General features: G+C 38.0%; 1 protein-coding gene across 1 annotated transcript in view; it reads right to left on the bottom strand.

Annotated features, from left to right (window-relative positions):
- The window catches only part of LOC115117877 (glutamate receptor ionotropic, NMDA 2D-like), a 228,546-nt gene that overhangs the window by 109,783 nt on the left and 92,761 nt on the right, over positions 1-26,002 (bottom strand). The window contains exons 6-7 of the mRNA XM_065006515.1: positions 24,711-24,916; positions 23,717-23,882 (exon numbers count right to left, since the gene is read on the bottom strand). Coding sequence (XP_064862587.1) covers positions 23,717-23,882; positions 24,711-24,916 — 372 coding nt within the window. The remainder of the gene's footprint in view (positions 1-23,716; positions 23,883-24,710; positions 24,917-26,002) is intronic.

Below are 26,002 nucleotides of genomic sequence, written 5' to 3'. Positions count from 1 at the left end.
GGTCTTATAACACATTATTATAGGATAAACTACAGTCAGAGAGATAGAGGGGTATACTGGCCTTATAACACATTATTATAGGGTCAACTACATTCAGAGAGATAGAGGGGTACACTGGCCTTATAACACATTATTATAGGATCAACTACATTCAGAGAGATAGAGGGGTACACTGGCTTCATAACACATTATTATAGGATAAACTACATTCAGATAAACTACATTCAGAGAGATAGAGGGGTACACTGGTCTTATAACACATTATTATAGGATAAACTACATTCAGAGAGATAGAGGGGTACACTGGCTTCATTACACATTATTATAGGATAAACTACATTCAGATAAACTACATTCAGAGAGATAGAGGGGTACACTGGTCTTAGCACCTTATTATAGGATCAACTACATTCAGAGAGATAGAGGGGTACACTGGCCACATAACACATTATTATAGGATAAACTACATTCAGAGAGATAGAGGGGTACACTGGTCTCATAACACATTATTATAGGATAAACTACATTCAGAGAGATAGAGGGGTACACTGGCCTTATAACACATTATTATAGGATAAACTACATTCAGAGAGATAGAGGGGTTCACTGGTCTTAGCACCTTATTATAGGATAAACTACAGTCAGAGAGATAGAGGAGTACACTGGCCTTATAATACATTATTATAGGATAAACTACATTCAGAGAGATAGAGGGGTACACTGGCCTTATAACACATTATTATAGGATCAACTACAGTCAGAGAGATAGAGGGGTACACTGGTCTTATAACACATTATTATAGGATAAACTACATTCGGATAAACTACATTCAGAGAGATAGAGGGGTACACTGGTCTTATAACACATTATTATAGGATAAACAACATTCAGAGAGATAGAGGGGTACACTGGCCTTATAACACATTATTATATGATCAACTGCAGTCAGAGAGATAGAGGGGTACACTGGCCTCATAACACATTATTATAGGATAAACTACATTCAGACAAACTACATTCAGAGAGATAGAGGGGTACACCGGTCTTATAACACATTATTATAGGATAAACTACATTCAGAGAGATAGAGGGGTACACTGGCCTTATAACACATTATTATATGATCAACTGCAGTCAGAGAGATAGAGGGGTACACTGGGCTTAGCACCTTATTATAGGATCAACTACATTCAGAGAGATAGAGGGGTACACTGGCCTATAACACATTATTATAGGATAAACTACATTCAGAGAGATAGAGGGGTACACTGGCCTATACTACATTATTATAGGATAAACTACATTCAGAGAGATAGAGGGGTACACTGGCCTCATAACACATTATTATAGGATAAACTACATTCAGATAAACTACATTCAGAGAGATAGAGGGGTACACTGGCCTTATAACACATTATTATATGATCAACTACAGTCAGAGAGATAGAGGGGTACACTGGCCTTATAACACATTATTATAGGATAAACTACATTCGGATAAACTACATTCAGAGAGATAGAGGGGTACACTGGCCTCATTACACATTATTATAGGATAAACTACATTCAGATAAACTACATTCAGAGAGATAGAGGGGTACACTGGCCTCATAACACATTATTATAGGATAAACTACATTCAGATAAACTACATTCAGAGAGATAGAGGGGTACACTGGCCTTATAACACATTATTATATGATAAACTACATTCAGAGAGATAGAGGGGTACACTGGTCTTAGCACCTTATTATAGGATAAACTACATTCAGAGAGATAGAGGGGTACATTGGCCTTATAACACATTATTATAGGATAAACTACATTCAGAGAGATAGAGGAGTACACTGGTCTCATAACACATTATTATAGGATAAACTACATTCAGATAAACTACATTCAGAGAGATAGAGGAGTACACTGGCCTTATAACACATTATTATAGGATAAACTACATTCAGAGAGATAGAGGGGTACACTGGTCTTATAACACATTATTATAGGATAAACTACATTCAGATAAACTACATTCAGAGAGATAGAGGGGTACACTGGTCTTAGCACCTTATTATAGGATCAACTACATTCAGAGAGATAGAGGGGTACACTGGCCTATACTACATTATTATAGGATAAACTACATTCAGAGAGATAGAGGGGTACACTGGCCTCATAACACATTATTATAGGATCAACTACATTCAGAGAGATAGAGGGGTACACTGGCCTATACTACATTATTATAGGATAAACTACATTCAGAGAGATAGAGGGGTACACTGGCCTCATAACACATTATTATAGGATAAACTACATTCAGAGAGATAGAGGGGTACACTGGTCTCATAACACATTATTATATGATAAACTACAGTCAGAGAGATAGAGGGGTACACTGGCCTCATAACACATTATTATAGGATAAACTACATTCAGAGAGATAGAGGGGTACACTGGTCTCATAACACATTATTATAGGATAAACTACATTCAGAGAGATAGAGGGGTACACTGGTCTTAGCACCTTATTATAGGATCAACTACATTCAGAGAGATAGAGGGGTACACTGGCCTATAACACATTATTATAGGATAAACTACATTCAGAGAGATAGAGGGGTACACTGGCCTCATTACACATTATTATAGGATAAACTACATTCAGATAAACTACATTCAGAGAGATAGAGGGGTACACTGGCCTCATAACACATTATTATAGGATAAACTACATTCAGATAAACTACATTCAGAGAGATAGAGGGGTACACTGGCCTTATAACACATTATTATATGATAAACTACATTCAGAGAGATAGAGGGGTACACTGGTCTTAGCACCTTATTATAGGATAAACTACATTCAGAGAGATAGAGGGGTACATTGGCCTTATAACACATTATTATAGGATAAACTACATTCAGAGAGATAGAGGAGTACACTGGTCTCATAACACATTGTTATAGGATAAACTACATTCAGATAAACTACATTCAGAGAGATAGAGGAGTACACTGGCCTTATAACACATTATTATAGGATAAACTACATTCAGAGAGATAGAGGGGTACACTGGTCTTATAACACATTATTATAGGATAAACTACATTCAGATAAACTACATTCAGAGAGATAGAGGGGTACACTGGTCTTAGCACCTTATTATAGGATCAACTACATTCAGAGAGATAGAGGGGTACACTGGCCTATACTACATTATTATAGGATAAACTACATTCAGAGAGATAGAGGGGTACACTGGCCTCATAACACATTATTATAGGATCAACTACATTCAGAGAGATAGAGGGGTACACTGGCCTATACTACATTATTATAGGATAAACTACATTCAGAGAGATAGAGGGGTACACTGGCCTCATAACACATTATTATAGGATAAACTACATTCAGAGAGATAGAGGGGTACACTGGTCTTAGCACCTTATTATAGGATCAACTACATTCAGAGAGATAGAGGGGTACACTGGCCTATAACACATTATTATAGGATAAACTACATTCAGAGAGACAGAGGGGTACACTGGCCTCATTACACATTATTATAGGATAAACTACATTCAGATAAACTACATTCAGATAAACTACATTCAGAGAGATAGAGGGGTACACTGGTCTTATAACACATTATTATAGGATAAACTACATTCAGAGAGATAGAGGGGTACACTGGCCTCATAACACATTATTATAGGATAAACTACATTCAGAGAGATAGAGGGGTACACTGGTCTTATAACACATTATTATAGGATCAACTACATTCAGAGAGATAGAGGGGTTCACTGGCCTTATAACACATTATTATAGGATCAACTACATTCAGAGAGATAGAGGGGTACACTGGCCTCATAACACATTATTATAGGATAAACTACATTCAGATAAACTACATTCAGAGAGATAGAGGGGTACACTGGTCTTATAACACATTATTATATGATAAACTACATTCAGATAAACTACATTCAGAGAGATAGAGGGGTACACTGGTCTTATAACACATTATTATAGGATAAACTACATTCAGAGAGATAGAGGGGTACACTGGTCTTAGCACCTTATTATAGGATCAACTACATTCAGAGAGATAGAGGGGTACACTGGCCTATACTATATTATTATAGGATAAACTACATTCAGAGAGATAGAGGGGTACACTGGCCTCATAACACATTATTATAGGATAAACTACATTCAGATAAACTACATTCAGAGAGATAGAGGGGTACACTGGCCTTATAACACATTATTATATGATCAACTACAGTCAGAGAGATAGAGGGGTACACTGGTCTTAGCACCTTATTATAGGATCAACTACATTCAGAGAGATAGAGGGGTACACTGGTCTTATAACACATTATTATAGGATAAACTACAGTCAGAGAGATAGAGGGGTATACTGGCCTTATAACACATTATTATAGGGTCAACTACATTCAGAGAGATAGAGGGGTACACTGGCCTTATAACACATTATTATAGGATCAACTACATTCAGAGAGATAGAGGGGTACACTGGCTTCATAACACATTATTATAGGATAAACTACATTCAGATAAACTACATTCAGAGAGATAGAGGGGTACACTGGTCTTATAACACATTATTATAGGATAAACTACATTCAGAGAGATAGAGGGGTACACTGGCTTCATTACACATTATTATAGGATAAACTACATTCAGATAAACTACATTCAGAGAGATAGAGGGGTACACTGGTCTTAGCACCTTATTATAGGATCAACTACATTCAGAGAGATAGAGGGGTACACTGGCCACATAACACATTATTATAGGATAAACTACATTCAGAGAGATAGAGGGGTACACTGGTCTCATAACACATTATTATAGGATAAACTACATTCAGAGAGATAGAGGGGTACACTGGCCTTATAACACATTATTATAGGATAAACTACATTCAGAGAGATAGAGGGGTACACTGGCCATATAACACATTATTATAGGATAAACTACATTCAGATAAACTACAGTCAGAGAGATAGAGGGGTACACTGGCCTTATAACACATTATTATAGGATAAACTACATTCAGATAAACTACATTCAGAGAGATAGAGGAGTACACTGGCCTTATAACACATTATTATAGGATAAACTACATTCAGAGAGATAGAGGAGTACACTGGCCTCATAACACATTAATATAGGATAAACTACATTCAGAGAGTTAGAGGGGTACACTGGCCTCATAACACATTATTATAGGATAAACTACATTCAGAGACTACACTGGTCTTATAACACATTATTATAGGATAAACTACATTCAGAGAGATAGAGGGGTACACTGGCCTTATAACACATTATTATAGGATAAACTACATTTAGAGAGATAGAGGGGTACACTGGCCTTATAACACATTATTATAGGATAAACTACATTTAGAGAGATAGAGGGGTACACTGGCCTTATAACACATTATTATAGGATGAACTACATTCAGAGAGATAGAGGGGTACACTGGCTTATAACACATTATTATAGGATAAACTACATTCAGATAAACTACAGTCAGAGAGGAGGGGTACACTGGCCTTATAACACATTATTATAGGATAAACTACATTCAGAGAGATAGAGGGGTACACTGGCTTCTTATAACACATTATTATAGGATAAACTACATTCAGATAAACTACATTCATAGATCGAGGGGTACACTGGTCTTATAACACATTATTATAGGATAAACTACATTCAGAGAGATAGAGGGGTACACTGGCCTTATAACACATTATTATAGGATAAACTACATTCAGAGAGATAGAGGGGTACACTGGTCTTAGCACCTTATTATAGGATCAACTACATTCAGAGAGATAGAGGGGTACACTGGCCTATAACACATTATTATAGGATAAACTACATTCAGAGAGATAGAGGGGTACACTGGTCTTATAACACATTATTATAGGATAAACTACATTCAGATAAACTACATTCAGAGAGATAGAGGGGTACACTGGTCTTATAACACATTATTATAGGATAAACTACATTCAGAGAGATAGAGGGGTACACTGGTCTTAGCACCTTATTATAGGATCAACTACATTCAGAGAGATAGAGGGGTACACTGGCCTATAACACATTATTATAGGATAAACTACATTCAGAGAGATAGAGGAGTACACTGGCCTTATAACACATTATTATAGGATAAACTACATTCAGAGAGATAGAGGGGTACACTGGCCTTATAACACATTATTATAGGATAAACTACAGTCAGAGAGATAGAGGGGTACACTGGCCAAATAACACATTATTATAGGATAAACTACATTCAGAGAGATAGAGGGGTACACTGGCCTTATAACACATTATTATAGGATAAACTACATTCAGATAAACTACATTCAGAGAGATAGAGGGGTACACTGGCCATATAACACATTATTATAGGATAAACTACATTCAGATAAACTACATTCAGAGAGATAGAGGGGTACACTGGTCTCATAACACATTATTATAGGATAAACTACATTCAGAGAGAGATAGAGGGGTACAATGGCCTTATAACACATTATTATAGGATAAACTACATTCAGAGAGATAGAGGGGTACACTGGCCTTATAACACATTAATATAGGATAAACTACATTCAGAGAGATAGAGGGGTACACTGGCCTTATAACACATTATTATAGGATAAACTACATTCAGAGAGATAGAGGGGTACACTGGCCTCATAACACATTATTATAGGATAAACTACATTCAGAGAGATAGAGGGGTACACTGGCTTCATAACACATTATTATAGGATAAACTACATTCGTATAAACTACATTCAGAGAGGTAGAGGGGTACACTGGCCTTATAACACATTATTATAGGATAAACTACATTCAGAGAGATAGAGGGGTACACTGGTCTTATAACACATTATTATAGGATAAACTACATTCAGATAAACTACATTCAGAGAGATAGAGGGGTACACTGGTCTTATAACACATTATTATAGGATAAACCATTCAGAGAGATAGGGGTACACTGGTCTTAGCACCTTATTATAGGATCAACTACATTCAGAGAGATAGAGGGGTACACTGGCCTATAACACATTATTATAGGATAAACTACATTCAGAGAGATAGAGGAGTACACTGGCCTTATAACACATTATTATAGGATAAACTACATTCAGAGAGATAGAGGGGTACACTGGCCTTATAACACATTATTATAGGATAAACTACAGTCAGAGAGATAGAGGGGTACACTGGCCAAATAACACATTATTATAGGATAAACTACATTCAGAGAGATAGAGGGGTACACTGGCCTTATAACACATTATTATAGGATAAACTACATTCAGATAAACTACATTCAGAGAGATAGAGGGGTACACTGGCCATATAACACATTATTATAGGATAAACTACATTCAGATAAACTACATTCAGAGAGATAGAGGGGTACACTGGTCTCATAACACATTATTATAGGATAAACTACATTCAGAGAGATAGAGGGGTACAATGGCCTTATAACACATTATTATAGGATAAACTACATTCAGAGAGATAGAGGGGTACACTGGCCTTATAACACATTATTATAGGATAAACTACATTCAGAGAGATAGAGGGGTACACTGGCCTTATAACACATTATTATAGGATAAACTACATTCAGAGAGATAGAGGGGTACACTGGCCTTATAACACATTATTATAGGATAAACTACATTCAGAGAGATAGAGGGGTACACTGGTCTCATAACACATTATTATAGGATAAACTACAGTATTCAGAGAGATAGAGGGTACACTGGCCTTATAACACATTATTATAGGATAAACTACATTCAGAGAGATAGAGGGGTTCACTGGTCTTAGCACCTTATTATAGGATAAACTACAGTCAGAGAGATAGAGGAGTACACTGGCCTTATAATACATTATTATAGGATAAACTACATTCAGAGAGATAGAGGGGTACACTGGCCTTATAACACATTATTATAGGATAAACTACAGTCAGAGAGATAGAGGGGTACACTGGTCTCATAACACATTATTATATGATAAACTACATTTAGAGAGATAGAGGGGTACACTGGCCTTATAACACATTATTATAGGATAAACTACATTCAGATAAACTACATTCAGAGAGATAGAGGGGTACACTGGCCATATAACACATTATTATAGGATAAACTACATTCAGATAAACTACATTCAGAGAGATAGAGGAGTACACTGGCCTTATAACACATTATTATAGGATAAACTACATTCAGAGAGTTAGAGGGGTACACTGGCCTCATAACACATTATTATAGGATAAACTACATTCAGAGAGATAGAGGGGTACACTGGTCTTATAACACATTATTATAGGATAAACTACATTCAGAGAGATAGAGGGGTACACTGGCCTTATAACACATTATTATAGGATAAACTACATTTAGAGAGATAGAGGGGTACACTGGCCTTATAACACATTATTATAGGATAAACTACATTTAGAGAGATAGAGGGGTACACTGGCCTTATAACACATTATTATAGGATGAACTACATTCAGAGAGATAGAGGGGTACACTGGCTTCATTACACATTATTATAGGATAAACTACATTCAGATAAACTACAGTCAGAGAGATAGAGGGGTACACTGGCCTTATAACACATTATTATAGGATAAACTACATTCAGAGAGATAGAGGGGTACACTGGCTTCATTACACATTATTATAGGATAAACTACATTCAGATAAACTACATTCAGAGAGATCGAGGGGTACACTGGTCTTATAACACATTATTATAGGATAAACTACATTCAGAGAGATAGAGGGGTACACTGGCCTTATAACACATTATTATAGGATAAACTACATTCAGAGAGATAGAGGGGTACACTGGTCTTAGCACCTTATTATAGGATCAACTACATTCAGAGAGATAGAAGGGTACACTGGCCTATAACACATTATTATAGGATAAACTACATTCAGAGAGATAGAGGGGTACACTGGTCTTATAACACATTATTATAGGATAAACTACATTCAGATAAACTACATTCAGAGAGATAGAGGGGTACACTGGTCTTATAACACATTATTATAGGATAAACTACATTCAGAGAGATAGAGGGGTACACTGGTCTTAGCACCTTATTATAGGATCAACTACATTCAGAGAGATAGAGGGGTACACTGGCCTATAACACATTATTATAGGATAAACTACATTCAGAGAGATAGAGGAGTACACTGGCCTTATAACACATTATTATAGGATAAACTACATTCAGAGAGATAGAGGGGTACACTGGCCTTATAACACATTATTATAGGATAAACTACAGTCAGAGAGATAGAGGGGTACACTGGCCAAATAACACATTATTATAGGATAAACTACATTCAGAGAGATAGAGGGGTACACTGGCCTTATAACACATTATTATAGGATAAACTACATTCAGATAAACTACATTCAGAGAGATAGAGGGGTACACTGGCCATATAACACATTATTATAGGATAAACTACATTCAGATAAACTACATTCAGAGAGATAGAGGGGTACACTGGTCTCATAACACATTATTATAGGATAAACTACATTCAGAGAGATAGAGGGGTACAATGGCCTTATAACACATTATTATAGGATAAACTACATTCAGAGAGATAGAGGGGTACACTGGCCTTAAAACACATTAATATAGGATAAACTACATTCAGAGAGATAGAGGGGTACACTGGCCTTATAACACATTATTATAGGATAAACTACATTCAGAGAGATAGAGGGGTACACTGGCCTCATAACACATTATTATAGGATAAACTACATTCAGAGAGATAGAGGGGTACACTGGCTTCATAACACATTATTATAGGGATAAACTACATTCAGAGAGGTAGAGGGGTACACTGGCCTTATAACACATTATTATAGGATAAACTACATTCAGAGAGATAGAGGGGTACACTGGTCTCATAACACATTATTATAGGATAAACTACATTCAGAGAGGTAGAGGAGTACACTGGCCTTATAACACATTATTATAGGATAAACTACATTTAGAGAGATAGAGGGGTACACTGGCCTTATAACACATTATTATAGGATGAACTACATTCAGAGAGGTAGAGGGGTACACTGGCCTTATAACACATTATTATAGGATAAACTACATTCAGAGAGATAGAGGAGTACACTGGCCTTATAACACATTATTATAGGATAAACTACATTCAGAGAGGTAGAGGAGTACACTGGCCTTATAACACATTATTATAGGATAAACTACATTCAGAGAGGTAGAGGGGTACACTGGCCTTATAACACATTATTATAGGATAAACTACATTTAGAGAGGTAGAGGGGTACACTGGTCTCATAACACATTATTATAGGATAAACTACATTCAGAGAGGTAGAGGAGTACACTGGCCTTATAACACATTATTATAGGATAAACTACATTCAGAGAGGTAGAGGGGTACACTGGCCTTATAACACATTATTATAGGATAAACTACATTTAGAGAGATAGAGGGGTACACTGGCCTTATAACACATTATTATAGGATGAACTACATTCAGAGAGATAGAGGGGTACACTGGCTTCATTACACATTATTATAGGATAAACTACATTCAGATAAACTACAGTCAGAGAGATAGAGGGGTACACTGGCCTTATAACACATTATTATAGGATAAACTACATTCAGAGAGATAGAGGGGTACACTGGCTTCATTACACATTATTATAGGATAAACTACATTCAGATAAACTACATTCAGAGAGATCGAGGGGTACACTGGTCTTATAACACATTATTATAGGATAAACTACATTCAGAGAGATAGAGGGGTACACTGGCCTTATAACACATTATTATAGGATAAACTACATTCAGAGAGATAGAGGGGTACACTGGTCTTAGCACCTTATTATAGGATCAACTACATTCAGAGAGATAGAGGGGTACACTGGCCTATAACACATTATTATAGGATAAACTACATTCAGAGAGATAGAGGGGTACACTGGTCTTATAACACATTATTATAGGATAAACTACATTCAGATAAACTACATTCAGAGAGATAGAGGGGTACACTGGTCTTATAACACATTATTATAGGATAAACTACATTCAGAGAGATAGAGGGGTACACTGGCCTTATAACACATTATTATAGGATAAACTACATTCAGAGAGATAGAGGGGTACACTGGCCTTATAACACTTATACACCTTATAACACATTATTAGGATAAACTACATTCAGAGAGATAGAGGGTACACTGGCCTTATAACACATTATTATAGGATAAACTACATTCAGATAAACTACATTCAGAGAGATAGAGGGGTACACTGGCCATATAACACATTATTATAGGATAAACTACATTCAGATAAACTACAGTCAGAGAGATAGAGGGGTACACTGGTCTTATAACACATTATTATAGGATAAACTACATTCAGAGAGATAGAGGGGTACAATGGCCTTATAACACATTATTATAGGATAAACTACATTCAGAGAGATAGAGGGGTACACTGGCCTTATAACACATTAATATAGGATAAACTACATTCAGAGAGTTAGAGGGGTACACTGGCCTCATAACACATTATTATAGGATAAACTACATTCAGAGAGATAGAGGGGTACACTGGCCTTAACACATTATTATAGGATAAACTACATTCAGAGAGATAGAGGGTACACTGGCTTCATAACACATTATTATAGGATAGGATAAACTACATTCAGAGAGAGGTAGAGGGGTACACTGGCCTTATAACACATTATTATAGGATAAACTACATTCAGAGAGATAGAGGGGTACACTGGTCTCATAACACATTATTATAGGATAAACTACATTCAGAGAGGTAGAGGAGTACACTGGCCTTATAACACATTATTATAGGATAAACTACATTCAGATAAACAACATTCAGAGAGATAGAGGGGTACACTGGCCTTATAACACATTATTATAGGATAAACTACATTCAGATAGACTACAGTCAGAGAGATAGAGGGGTACACTGGTCTCATAACACATTATTATAGGATAAACTACATTCAGAGAGATAGAGGGTACACTGGCCTTATAACACATTAATATAGGATAAACTACATTCAGAGAGATAGAGGGGTACACTGGCCTTATAACACATTATTATAGGATAAACTACAGTCAGAGAGATAGAGGGGTACACTGGCCTTATAACACATTATTATAGGATAAACTACATTCAGAGAGATAGTACACTGGTCTCATAACACATTATTATAGGATAAACTACATTCAGAGAGATAGAGGGGTACACTGGCCTTATAACACATTATTATAGGATAAACTACATTCAGATAAACTACATTCAGAGAGATAGAGGGGTACACTGGTCTTATAACACATTATTATAGGATAAACTACAGTCAGAGAGATAGAGGGGTACACTGGCCTTATAACACATTATTATAGGATAAACTACATTCAGAGAGATAGAGGGGTACACTGGCCTTATAACACATTATTATAGGATAAACTACATTCAGAGAGATAGAGGGGTACACTGGTCTTATAACACATTATTATAGGATACACTACATTCAGAGAGATAGAGGGGTACACTGGCCTTATAACACATTATTATAGGATAAACTACATTCAGAGAGATGGAGGGGTACACTGGTCTCATAACACATTATTATAGGATAAACTACATTCAGAGAGATAGAGGGGTACACTGGCCTTATAACACATTATTATAGGATAAACTACATTCAGATAAACTACATTTAGAGAGATAGAGGGGTACACTGGCCTCATAACACATTATTATAGGATAAACTACATTCAGATAAACTACATTCAGAGAGATAGAGGGGTACACTGGCCTCATAACACATTATTATAGGATAAACTACAGTCAGAGAGATAGAGGGTACACTGGCCTTATAACACATTATTATAGGATAAACTACATTCAGAGAGATAGAGCCTATACTACATTATTATAGGATAGAGGGGTACACTGGCCTTATAACACATTATTATAGGATAAACTACATTCAGAGAGATAGAGGGTACACTGGCCTTATAACACATTTAGGATTACATTAGAGATAGAGGGGTACACTGGCCTATACACATTATTATAGGATAAACTACATTCAGAGAGATAGAGGGGTACACTGGCCTTATAACACATTATTATAGGATAAACTACATTCAGAGAGATAGAGGGGTACACTGGTCTTATAACACATTATTATAGGATAAACTACATTCAGAGAGATAGAGGGGTACACTGGCCTATAACACATTATTATAGGATAAACTACATTCAGATAAACTACATCAGAGAGGGGTACACTGGCCTCATAACACATTATTATAGGATAAACTACATCAGATAAACTACAGTCAGAGATAGAGGGGTACACTGGCCTCATAACACATTATTATAGGATAAACTACACATAAACTACATTCAGATAGGGGTACACTGGTCTTAGCACTTATTATAGGATAAACTACAGTCAGAGAGATAGAGGGGTACACTGGCCTTATAACACATTATTATAGGATAAACTACATTCAGAGAGATAGAGGGTACACTGGCCTTATAACACATTATTATAGGATAAACTACATTCAGAGAGATAGAGGGGTACACTGGCCTTATAACACATTATTATAGGATAAACTACATTCAGAGAGATAGAGGGGTACACTGGCCTTATAACACATTATTATAGGATAAACTACATTCAGAGAGATAGAGGGGTACACTGGTCTTATAACACATTATTATAGGATAAACTACATTCAGAGAGATAGAGGGGTACACTGGCCTTATAACACATTATTATAGGATAAACTACATTCAGATAAACTACATTCAGAGAGATAGAGGGGTACACTGGCCTTATAACACATTATTATAGGATAAACTACATTCAGATAAACTACAGAGAGATAGAGGGGTACACTGGCCTCATAACACATTATTATAGGATAAACTACATTCGTATAAACTACATTCAGAGAGGTAGAGGGGTACACTGGTCTTAGCACCTTATTATAGGATCAACTACATTCAGAGAGATAGAGGGGTACACTGGCCACATAACACATTATTATAGGATAAACTACATTCAGATAAACTACATTTAGAGAGATAGAGGGGTACACTGGCCTCATAACACATTATTATAGGATAAACTACAGTCAGAGAGATAGAGGGTACACTGGCCTTATAACACATTATTATAGGATAAACTACATTCAGAGAGATAGAGGGGTACACTGGCCTATACTACATTATTATAGGATAAACTACATTCAGAGAGATAGAGGGGTACACTGGCCTTATAACACATTATTATAGGATAAACTACAGTCAGAGAGATAGAGGGTACACTGGCCTTATAACACATTATTATAGGATAAACTACATTCAGAGAGATAGAGGGGTACACTGGCCTTATAACACATTATTATAGGATAAACTACATTCAGAGAGATAGAGGGGTACACTGGCCTTATAACACATTATTATAGGATAAAACATTCAGAGAGATAGAGGGTACACTGGTCTTTCATTATTATAGGATAAACTACATTCAGAGAGATAGAGGGGTACACTGGCCTCATAACACATTATTATAGGATAAACTACATTCAGATAAACTACATTCAGAGAGATCGAGGGGTACACTGGTCTTATAACACATTATTATAGGATAAACTACATTCAGAGAGATAGAGGGGTACACTGGCCTTATAACACATTATTATAGGATAAACTACATTCAGAGAGATAGAGGGGTACACTGGTCTTAGCACCTTATTATAGGATCAACTACATTCAGAGAGATAGAGGGGTACACTGGCCTATAACACATTATTATAGGATAAACTACATTCAGAGAGATAGAGGGGTACACTGGTCTTATAACACATTATTATAGGATAAACTACATTCAGATAAACTACATTCAGAGAGATAGAGGGGTACACTGGTCTTATAACACATTATTATAGGATAAACTACATTCAGAGAGATAGAGGGGTACACTGGCCTTATAACACATTATTATAGGATAAACTACAGTCAGAGAGATAGAGGGGTACACTGGCCTTATAACACATTATTATAGGATAAACTACAGTCAGAGAGATAGAGGGGTACACTGGCCTTATAACACATTATTATAGGATAAACTACATTAGAGAGATAGAGGGGTACACTGGCCTTATAACACATTATTATAGGATAAACTACATTCAGATAAACTACATTCAGAGAGATAGAGGGGTACACTGGCCATATAACACATTATTATAGGATAAACTACATTCAGATAAACTACATTCAGAGAGATAGAGGGGTACACTGGTCTCATAACACATTATTATAGGATAAACTACATTCAGAGAGATAGAGGGGTACAATGGCCTTATAACACATTATTATAGGATAAACTACATTCAGAGAGATAGAGGGGTACACTGGCCTTATAACACATTAATATAGGATAAACTACATTCAGAGAGATAGAGGGGTACACTGGCCTTATAACACATTATTATAGGATAAACTACATTCAGAGAGATAGAGGGGTACACTGGCCTCATAACACATTATTATAGGATAAACTACATTCAGAGAGATAGAGGGGTACACTGGCTTCATAACACATTATTATAGGATAAACTACATTCGTATAAACTACATTCAGAGAGGTAGAGGGGTACACTGGCCTTATAACACATTATTATAGGATAAACTACATTCAGAGAGATAGAGGGGTACACTGGTCTCATAACACATTATTATAGGATAAACTACATTCAGAGAGGTAGAGGAGTACACTGGCCTTATAACACATTATTATAGGATAAACTACATTCAGATAAACAACATTCAGAGAGATAGAGGGGTACACTGGCCTTATAACACATTATTATAGGATAAACTACATTCAGATAGACTACAGTCAGAGAGATAGAGGGGTACACTGGTCTCATAACACATTATTATAGGATAAACTACATTCAGAGAGATAGAGGAGTACACTGGCCTTATAACACATTAATATAGGATAAACTACATTCAGAGAGATAGAGGGGTACACTGGCCTTATAACACATTATTATAGGATAAACTACAGTCAGAGAGATAGAGGGGTACACTGGCCTTATAACACATTATTATAGGATAAACTACATTCAGAGAGATAGAGGAGTACACTGGTCTCATAACACATTATTATAGGATAAACTACATTCAGAGAGATAGAGGGGTACACTGGCCTCATAACACATTATTATAGGATAAACTACATTCAGATAAACTACATTCAGAGAGATAGAGGGGTACACTGGTCTTATAACACATTATTATAGGATAAACTACAGTCAGAGAGATAGAGGGGTACACTGGCCTTATAACACATTATTATAGGATAAACTACATTCAGAGAGATAGAGGGGTACACTGGCCTTATAACACATTAGTATAGGATAAACTACATTCAGAGAGATAGAGGGGTACACTGGTCTTATAACACATTATTATAGGATAAACTACATTCAGAGAGATAGAGGGGTACACTGGCCTTATAACACATTATTATAGGATAAACTACATTCAGAGAGATAGAGGGGTACACTGGTCTCATAACACATTATTATAGGATAAACTACATTCAGAGAGATAGAGGGGTACACTGGCCTTATAACACATTATTATAGGATAAACTACATTCAGATAAACTACATTTAGAGAGATAGAGGGGTACACTGGCCTTATAACACATTATTATAGGATAAACTACATTCAGAGAGATAGAGGGGTACACTGGCCTCATAACACATTATTATAGGATAAACTACATTCAGAGAGATAGAGGGTACACTGGCCTTATAACACATTATTATAGGATAAACTACATCAGAGAGATAGAGGGGTACACTGGCCTATACTACATTATTATAGGATAAACTACATTCAGAGAGATAGAGGGGTACACTGGCCTTATAACACATTATTATAGGATAAACTACAGTCAGAGAGATAGAGGGTACACTGGCCTTATAACACATTATTATAGGATAAACTACATTCAGATACTACATTATTATAGGATAAACTACATTCAGAGAGATAGAGGGGTACACTGGCCTTATAACACATTATTATAGGATAAACTACATTCAGAGAGATAGAGGGGTACACTGGTCTTATAACACATTATTATAGGATAAACTACATTCAGAGAGATAGAGGGGTACACTGGCCTCATAACACATTATTATAGGATAAACTACATTCAGATAAACTACATTCAGAGAGATAGAGGGGTACACTGGCCTCATAACACATTATTATAGGATAAACTACATTCAGATAAACTACAGTCAGAGCGATAGAGGGGTACACTGGCCTCATAACACATTATTATAGGATAAACTACATTCGTATAAACTACATTCAGAGAGGTAGAGGGGTACACTGGTCTTAGCACCTTATTATAGGATCAACTACAGTCAGAGAGATAGAGGGGTACACTGGCCTTATAACACATTATTATAGGATAAACTACATTCAGATAAACTACATTCAGAGAGATAGAGGGGTACACTGGCCTTATAACACATTATTATAGGATAAACTACAGTCAGAGAGATCGAGGGGTACACTGGCCTTATAACACGTTATTATAGGATAAACTACATTCAGAGAGATAGAGGGGTACACTGGCCTTATAACACATTATTATAGGATAAACTACATTCAGAGAGATAGAGGGGTACACTGGTCTTATAACACATTATTATAGGATAAACTACATTCAGAGAGATAGAGGGGTACACTGGCCTCATAACACATTATTATAGGATAAACTACATTCAGATAAACTACATTCAGAGAGATAGAGGGGTACACTGGCCTCATAACACATTATTATAGGATAAACTACATTCAGATAAACTACAGTCAGAGATAGAGGGGTACACTGGCCTCATAACACATTATTATAGGGATAAACTACATTCAGAGAGATAGAGGGGTACACTGGTCTTATAAACATTATTATAGGATAAACTACATTCAGAGAGATAGAGGGGTACACTGGCCTTATAACACATTATTATAGGATAAACTACATTCAGATAAACTACATTTAGAGAGATAGAGGGGTACACTGGCCTCATAACACATTATTATAGGATAAACTACAGTCAGAGAGATAGAGGGTACACTGGCCTTATAACACATTATTATAGGATAAACTACATTCAGAGAGATAGAGGGGTACACTGGCCTATACTACATTATTATAGGATAAACTACATTCAGAGAGATAGAGGGGTACACTGGCCTTATAACACATTATTATAGGATAAACTACAGTCAGAGAGATAGAGGGTACACTGGCCTTATAACACATTATTATAGGATAAACTACATTCAGAGAGATAGAGGGGTACACTGGCCTATACTACATTATTATAGGATAAACTACATTCAGAGAGATAGAGGGGTACACTGGCCTTATAACACATTATTATAGGATAAACTACATTCAGAGAGATAGAGGGGTACACTGGTCTTATAACACATTATTATAGGATAAACTACATTCAGAGAGATAGAGGGGTACACTGGCCTCATAACACATTATTATAGGATAAACTACATTCAGAGAGATTAGAGGGGTACACTGGCCTCATAACATTATTATAGGATAAACTACATTCAGATTATAGGATAGAAACATAACACATTATTATAGGATAAACTACATTCGTATAAACTACATTCAGAGAGGTAGAGGGGTACACTGGTCTCATAGCACATTATTATAGGAACTACATTCAGATAAACTACATTCAGAGAGATAGAGGGGTACACTGGCCTTATAACACATTATTATAGGATAAACTACATTCAGATAAACTACATTCAGAGAGATAGAGGGGTACACTGGCCTTATAACACATTATTATAGGATAAACTACAGTCAGAGAGATAGAGGGGTACACTGGCCTTATAACACATTATTATAGGATAAACTACATTCAGAGAGATAGAGGGGTACACTGGCCTTATAACACATTATTATAGGATAAACTACAGTCAGAGAGATAGAGGGTACACTGGTCTTATAACACATTATTATAGGATAAACTACATTCAGAGAGATAGAGGGGTACACTGGCCTCATAACACATTATTATAGGATAAACTACATTCAGATAAACTACATTCAGAGAGATAGAGGGGTACACTGGCCTCATAACACATTATTATAGGATAAACTACATTCAGATAAACTACAGTCAGAGCGATAGAGGGGTACACTGGCCTCATAACACATTATTATAGGATAAACTACATTCGTATAAACTACATTCAGAGAGGTAGAGGGGTACACTGGTCTTAGCACCTTATTATAGGATCAACTACATTCAGAGAGATAGAGGGGTACACTGGCCTTATAACACATTATTATATGATAAACTACATTCAGAGAGATAGAGGGGTACACTGGCCTCATTACACATTATTATAGGATAAACTACAGTCAGAGAGGTAGAGGGGTACACTGGTCTTAGCACCTTATTATAGGATCAACTACAGTCAGAGAGATAGAGGGGTACACTGGCCTTATAACACATTATTATAGGATAAACTACATTCAGAGAGGTAGAGGGGTACACTGGTCTTATAACACATTATTATAGGATCAACTGCAGTCAGAGAGATAGAGGGGTACACTGGTCTTATAACACATTATTATAGGATCAACTACATTCAGAGAGATAGAGGGGTACACTGGTCTCATAACACATTATTATAGGATAAACTACATTCAGAGAGATAGAGGGGTACACTGGCCTCATAACACATTATTATAGGATAAACTACATTCAGATAAACTACATTCAGAGAGATAGAGGGGTACACTGGTCTTATAACACATTATAGGATAAACTACAGTCAGAGAGATAGAGGGGTACACTGGCCTTATAACACATTATTATAGGATAAACTACATTCAGAGAGATAGAGGGGTACACTGGCCTTATAACACATTAGTATAGGATAAACTACATTCAGAGAGATAGAGGGGTACACTGGTCTTATAACACATTATCATAGGATACACTACATTCAGAGAGATAGAGGGGTACACTGGCCTTATAACACATTATTATAGGATAAACTACATTCAGAGAGATGGAGGGGTACACTGGTCTCATAACACATTATTATAGGATAAACTACATTCAGAGAGATAGAGGGGTACACTGGCCTTATAACACATTATTATAGGATAAACTACATTCAGATAAACTACATTTAGAGAGATAGAGGGGTACACTGGCCTCATAACACATTATTATAGGATAAACTACATTCAGATAAACTACATTCAGAGAGATAGAGGGGTACACTGGCCTCATAACACATTATTATAGGATAAACTACAGTCAGAGAGATAGAGGGGTACACTGGTCTTATAACACATTATTATAGGATAAACTACATTCAGAGAGATAGAGGGGTACACTGATCTTATAACACATTATTATAGGATAAACTACATTCAGAGAGATAGAGGGGTACACTGGTCTCATAACACATTATTATAGGATCAACTACATTCAGAGAGATAGAGGGGTACACTGGTCTTATAACACATTATTATAGGATAAACTACATTCAGATAAACTACATTCAGAGAGATAGAGGGGTACACTGGCCTTATAACACATTATTATAGGATAAAGATAGAGGGGTACACTGGCCTTATAACACATTATTATAGGATAAAAATTCGGATAAACTACACTGGTCTTATAACACATTATTATAGATAAACTACATTCAGAGAGATAGAGGGGTACACTGGCCTTATAACACATTATAGGATAAACTACATTCAGATAAACTACATTTATAACTTATAAAATTATTATAGGATAAACTACATTCAGAGAGATAGAGGGGTACACTGGCCTATACTACATTATTATAGGATAAACTACATTCAGAGAGATAGAGGAGTACACTGGTCTTATAACACATTATTATAGGATAAACTACATTCGGATAAACTACATTTAGAGAGATAGAGGGGTACACTGGTCTTATAACACATTATTATAGGATAAACTACATTCAGAGAGATAGAGGGGTACACTGGCCTTGTAACATATTATTATAGGATAAACTACAGTCAGAGAGATAGAGGGGTACACTGGCTCATAACACATTATTATAGGATAAACTACATTCAGAGAGATAGAGGGGTACACTGGCCTTATAACACATTATTATAGGATAAACTACAGTCAGAGATATAGAGGGGTACACTGGCCTTATAACACATTATTATAGGATAAACTACATTCAGAGAGATAGAGGGGTACACTGGCCTTATAACACATTATTATGGGATAAACTACATTCAGAGAGATAGAGGGGCATACTGGCCTCAAAACACACTATTATAACACAGGTATAAAAACAATGCCTATCCCCTTTCGCCTTGTCCGTACACCTATAACAGGGTTCCCCAACTCGCGGCCTGCAGCCCGAATTTGGCCCCCGTGTGGTTTTATTTGGTCCCCCAAGTCAACAAATGATTTGTAATTCTGTTACTGCCCCCCGACCATCCGCTCAAGAACAAATCAACCCGAGGCTGAATATAGTTGATGATCCCTGACCTTTAACCTGTCTGACCCTAGATATGGGTTAGCACCTTATGTAGTCTGCTGAATGGGCTACAACACAGTGTAAACACCAGCCACATGTCTCCTGCTACGCATCTCTTCATCACACAAAGTGAGTAACCCCCCCCCTCCCCCATCTAAATCAAAAACTGCTGTGTCGGCTGATTGAATAAGTGAAATGTTAATCTGCGTTAGACACAGCACCTTTTCATTTCAGAGTTTATCAGCGAGCAGCAATGCAACACACACTCCCCTCTTCAAGTCTCTGGATTAGCTACCTGATCGAAGAACGGCAGGCTTTGAAACATCTCATCAAAAGACAGAAACTAGCCTGAGAAAATAAAACGCCCTTCACCATTTGCATGTGAATATAGGTGGATAGACACCATTGGTCCTGGTTCAAGACATAAAGATGGCAGATAAAGAAGAAGTAGGGAGTGAGATTGTTTCTGCTGCCATGACAACCAGGCTGTACCAGCGTTCCCCGTGGGACCTGAGGAGGTGCAGCGGGACACTTCCACCAAAAAATCACCCCCCTGTCCCACTCGCTCACAGTGTGTGTGTGTGTATGTGTGTGTGTATGTGCATGTGTGTGTGCTGGTATGTGTGTGTGTGTGTGTGTGTGTGTGTGTGTGTGTGTGTGTGTGTGTGTGTGTGTGTGTGTGTGTGTGTCTAATAAACAATGTATGTCTGTGACTGCTGTGGTTAAGAGCCCATAACTCTGTCTGCGACTGATGTGACACCCAGCGTTTAACTGGTTGCCCCGGAGGCAGCAGCATAGGCCAGGGAACGCTTGAACACACACACACACACACACACACACACACACACACACACACACACAGCAACAAACACACACACACACACAGCAACAGACACACACACACATGCACACACACTAAGTTAAGCTACAGCAACCTACACACACACTGAGGAACAACACAAACACATGCGCAGTGCTACACACACGTACATTCTCATGCAGAGGTATAGTCGTACAACAGTGAAACACACAGAAACAGCAAGCCTGACCTTCCAACCAGGAAGAAAAAACACCTTACGAGGTCCTTAACTTCAATATATCATGACCTCTGAACCAGAGGGCCACAGTCATGTGACCTCACTCTAATCCATCAATCATCAGCCATCCAATCAATCAATTGTTATTTGTAATGGCGGCAGGCAGCATGCAGTGTGCCAGGTCTCAGTGCTCCTCTCCTCTCTGGCGACTGCTGTCTCAGTGCTCCTCTCCTCTCTGGCGACAGCTGTCTCAGTGCTCCTCTCCTCTCTGGCGACAGCTGTCTCAGTGCTCCTCTCCTCTCTGGCGACAGCTGTCTCAGTGCTCCTCTCCTCTATGGCGACAGCTGTCTCAGCGCTCCTCTCCTCTCTGGCGACAGCTGTCTCAGCGCTCCTCTCCTCTCTGGCGACAGCTGTCTCAGTGCTCCTCTCCTCTCTGGCGACAGCTGTCTCAGTGCTCCTCTCCTCTCTGGCGACAGCTGTCTCAGTGCTCCTCTCCTCTCTGGCGACAGCTGTCTCAGTGCTCCTCTCCTCTCTGGCGACAGCTGTCTCAGTGCTCCTCTCCTCTCTGGCGACAGCTGTCTCAGTGCTCCTCTCCTCTCTGGCGACAGCTGTCTCAGCGCTCCTCTCCTCTCTGGCGACAGCTGTCTCAGTGCTCCTCTCCTCTCTGGCGACAGCTGTCTCAGTGCTCCTCTCCTCTCTGGCGACAGCTGTCTCAGTGCTCCTCTCCTCTCTGGCGACAGCTGCTGTGGAAAGTAGCTTTGACCTTTTCCCAACAACTATTATGGTCAAGAAGAACTACGTACTGTAGCCTACCAATGTCTAATCAATGTCTAATCAATCATTCACGTTTTACTGACCTCTCCAATCATGCCGTTCCACACTCCATCAATCTTCTTCCCGTGCTTTCCATTGGTCACCAGGTAGAGGTCATAGGTGAAACCCACGATTTTGGCCAATCGTTTGAGGATGTCGATGCAGAAGCCCTTGCAGCACTGTTTCTTTGGGGGATCCTGGACAGGAATACTGGAAGAAGGAAGAGGGAGACGAGGTGCAGGAGAGACAGAGAGAGAGAGAGAGAGAGAGAGAGAGAGAGAGAGAGGGGGGGAGTGAGTGAGTGAGTGAGTGAGTGAGTGAGTGAGTGAGTGAGTGAGTGAGTGAGTGAGTGAGTGAGTGAGTGAGTGAGTGAGAGAGTTAGAGAGAGAGAGAATATATAACATTTAAAGGATGTTGTTATATTTAAGACCAAGAATGTATCTCTTCCTCAGTCAGGGTCACACTCCATTCAGGAAATCACAGTTATGGATTATGCCTTTAAGTGAGAGTCAAATTGTGCTGCCACATGATAATTGTTCTCATCCTTCCTAGAGCTGGTGAACCGTGACGCGTGGACCTCTACTGCAGCTCTATTGTGTTTGTGTCCAATTCAACCTCCATATATCTTCAACTGAATCACATATAACCCTATATACCATCTGGGCTCACCCTCACCACTACACGATCTAGAAGGATGTGGAGAGTGGAGGGTTAATATGGGATTTGTTTGTGTTCAATACACCATGAAAGTGATGTCATACATTGACACCACGTGGTCATTACACTGGAGACACATGATATTATGAAGGTCGATCTGTGAAAAACGACAGTTCCATTTTGCTTATGTGTTTGGCTCCAGAGGGGTCTTGATGACACTGTACTGTATGTGTGTCACTAGGGGATGATCCATATTTTACTGTGTCCTCCAAGACCCTGGACAGTCCCCTGAGGAAGTGTCCCGGGGTAAGGAATGTATTTTATTGTGTATTAAACAGGAACATAATTGTCTAATTTGACCCGTCACCCCTGCCTTCTGACCTGGTGTTGAGGGGTCGTCGGCAGGGTACAGAGTCTCTGATGCAGGTGTTGGAGGCGGCGTCAGCCAGCTCCACGATGACAAACGGACGTTCCTCGAGAGTGACCACGCGCAGGTGCTGGGCGCCATCAGGCGGTTGGAGGAATGGACCGTAACGCGACCACGCTGGATAAACCAAATCCAACTTACCGTTCTCCCACATCCCTACCTGGGGAAAGAGAAGGGAGTGGGTTAGACAGGATACACACAAACACACTCCCATCAACCAACCCCTGTCACATCAGTCACAGCTTTCCTGTTTGCATGTTATTTTGGCATTAATTCATGTCACATATCAGTTTGCAAACAATGTAAAAATATATATATATTATTGAGTTAATAAAGCCGCATACGAACATGGTCTCTTTTTTGTTATCTTCAGTAAGTCAGCTTCAAAATGCAGGTGTTTCAGCCTAGCTTAGTGCTTTCTGTGGTGGTGGTGGTGGTGGTGGTGGTGGTGGGGCAAGCCAGCAGAAAATACGAGCGTTGTGCCGTGATTGGCTCAGTGTTCTGTCACTCATAGGAACACTAAGTCACCGGCCATTGTCTAGAGCTAGAAAATTCTAGCCCCCTGGGTGCTGCCATAGAGTTACATTAGAAGTGCCCATCAAAGAAGACTCAGGGTCATTGGCCACAGATAAAATGACTTCAAATCACATTATATCTACCTTAGCTTTGATTGGACTGATCATGTCAAAATCATACTTTCAAAATCTTAGGTAGCAGTTATCATCATGAATCACGTCGACAATCTACTGGAAAATCCTTTCTTCCAGTTCCCAGTTGTTTTGAAAGCATCCAGAGAATGACAGACTTTGGTGACATATGTTGACGACAAAATTTGCCCACGTTGGGCTGCCGGGCCACCTTCCTGTTCAAGTGAACACAGCACAACAAGGTGAATCCAAAAATGTATTGTATGCTGCTGCATAAATGATGTAATACATCAGGGAGATATGTATACTGTAGCTAAGAAAGTAATACTAAGTGTATGTTGTGTAGTAAGTTGTTACTAGTCCATTTGCCTCACCATAATAATTTGGTCTATTTTTACCTATTAATTTCATCTACTGTTTTGACTTGGTGGTGCATATCTAGCCTATAATCTGTTTTTGAGAAATATAATCATTGAATATTGTAAGAGCTATCCTACGGTTCTGACTTGGTGTACAGGGAGAACGCTGTAAGAACGGCCCATGTTCTGAATTCTGATGCTGTTCATTTCAAAAGTGCTGAACAAATAGTTATGACTACG

The sequence above is a fragment of the Oncorhynchus nerka genome, linkage group LG3 (genome assembly GCF_034236695.1).
Source record: "Oncorhynchus nerka isolate Pitt River linkage group LG3, Oner_Uvic_2.0, whole genome shotgun sequence".
Classification (NCBI taxonomy): domain Eukaryota; kingdom Metazoa; phylum Chordata; class Actinopteri; order Salmoniformes; family Salmonidae; genus Oncorhynchus; species Oncorhynchus nerka.
Note: the sequence above shows the minus strand (reverse complement) of the source record. Positions and strands in the feature narration are given on the sequence as shown.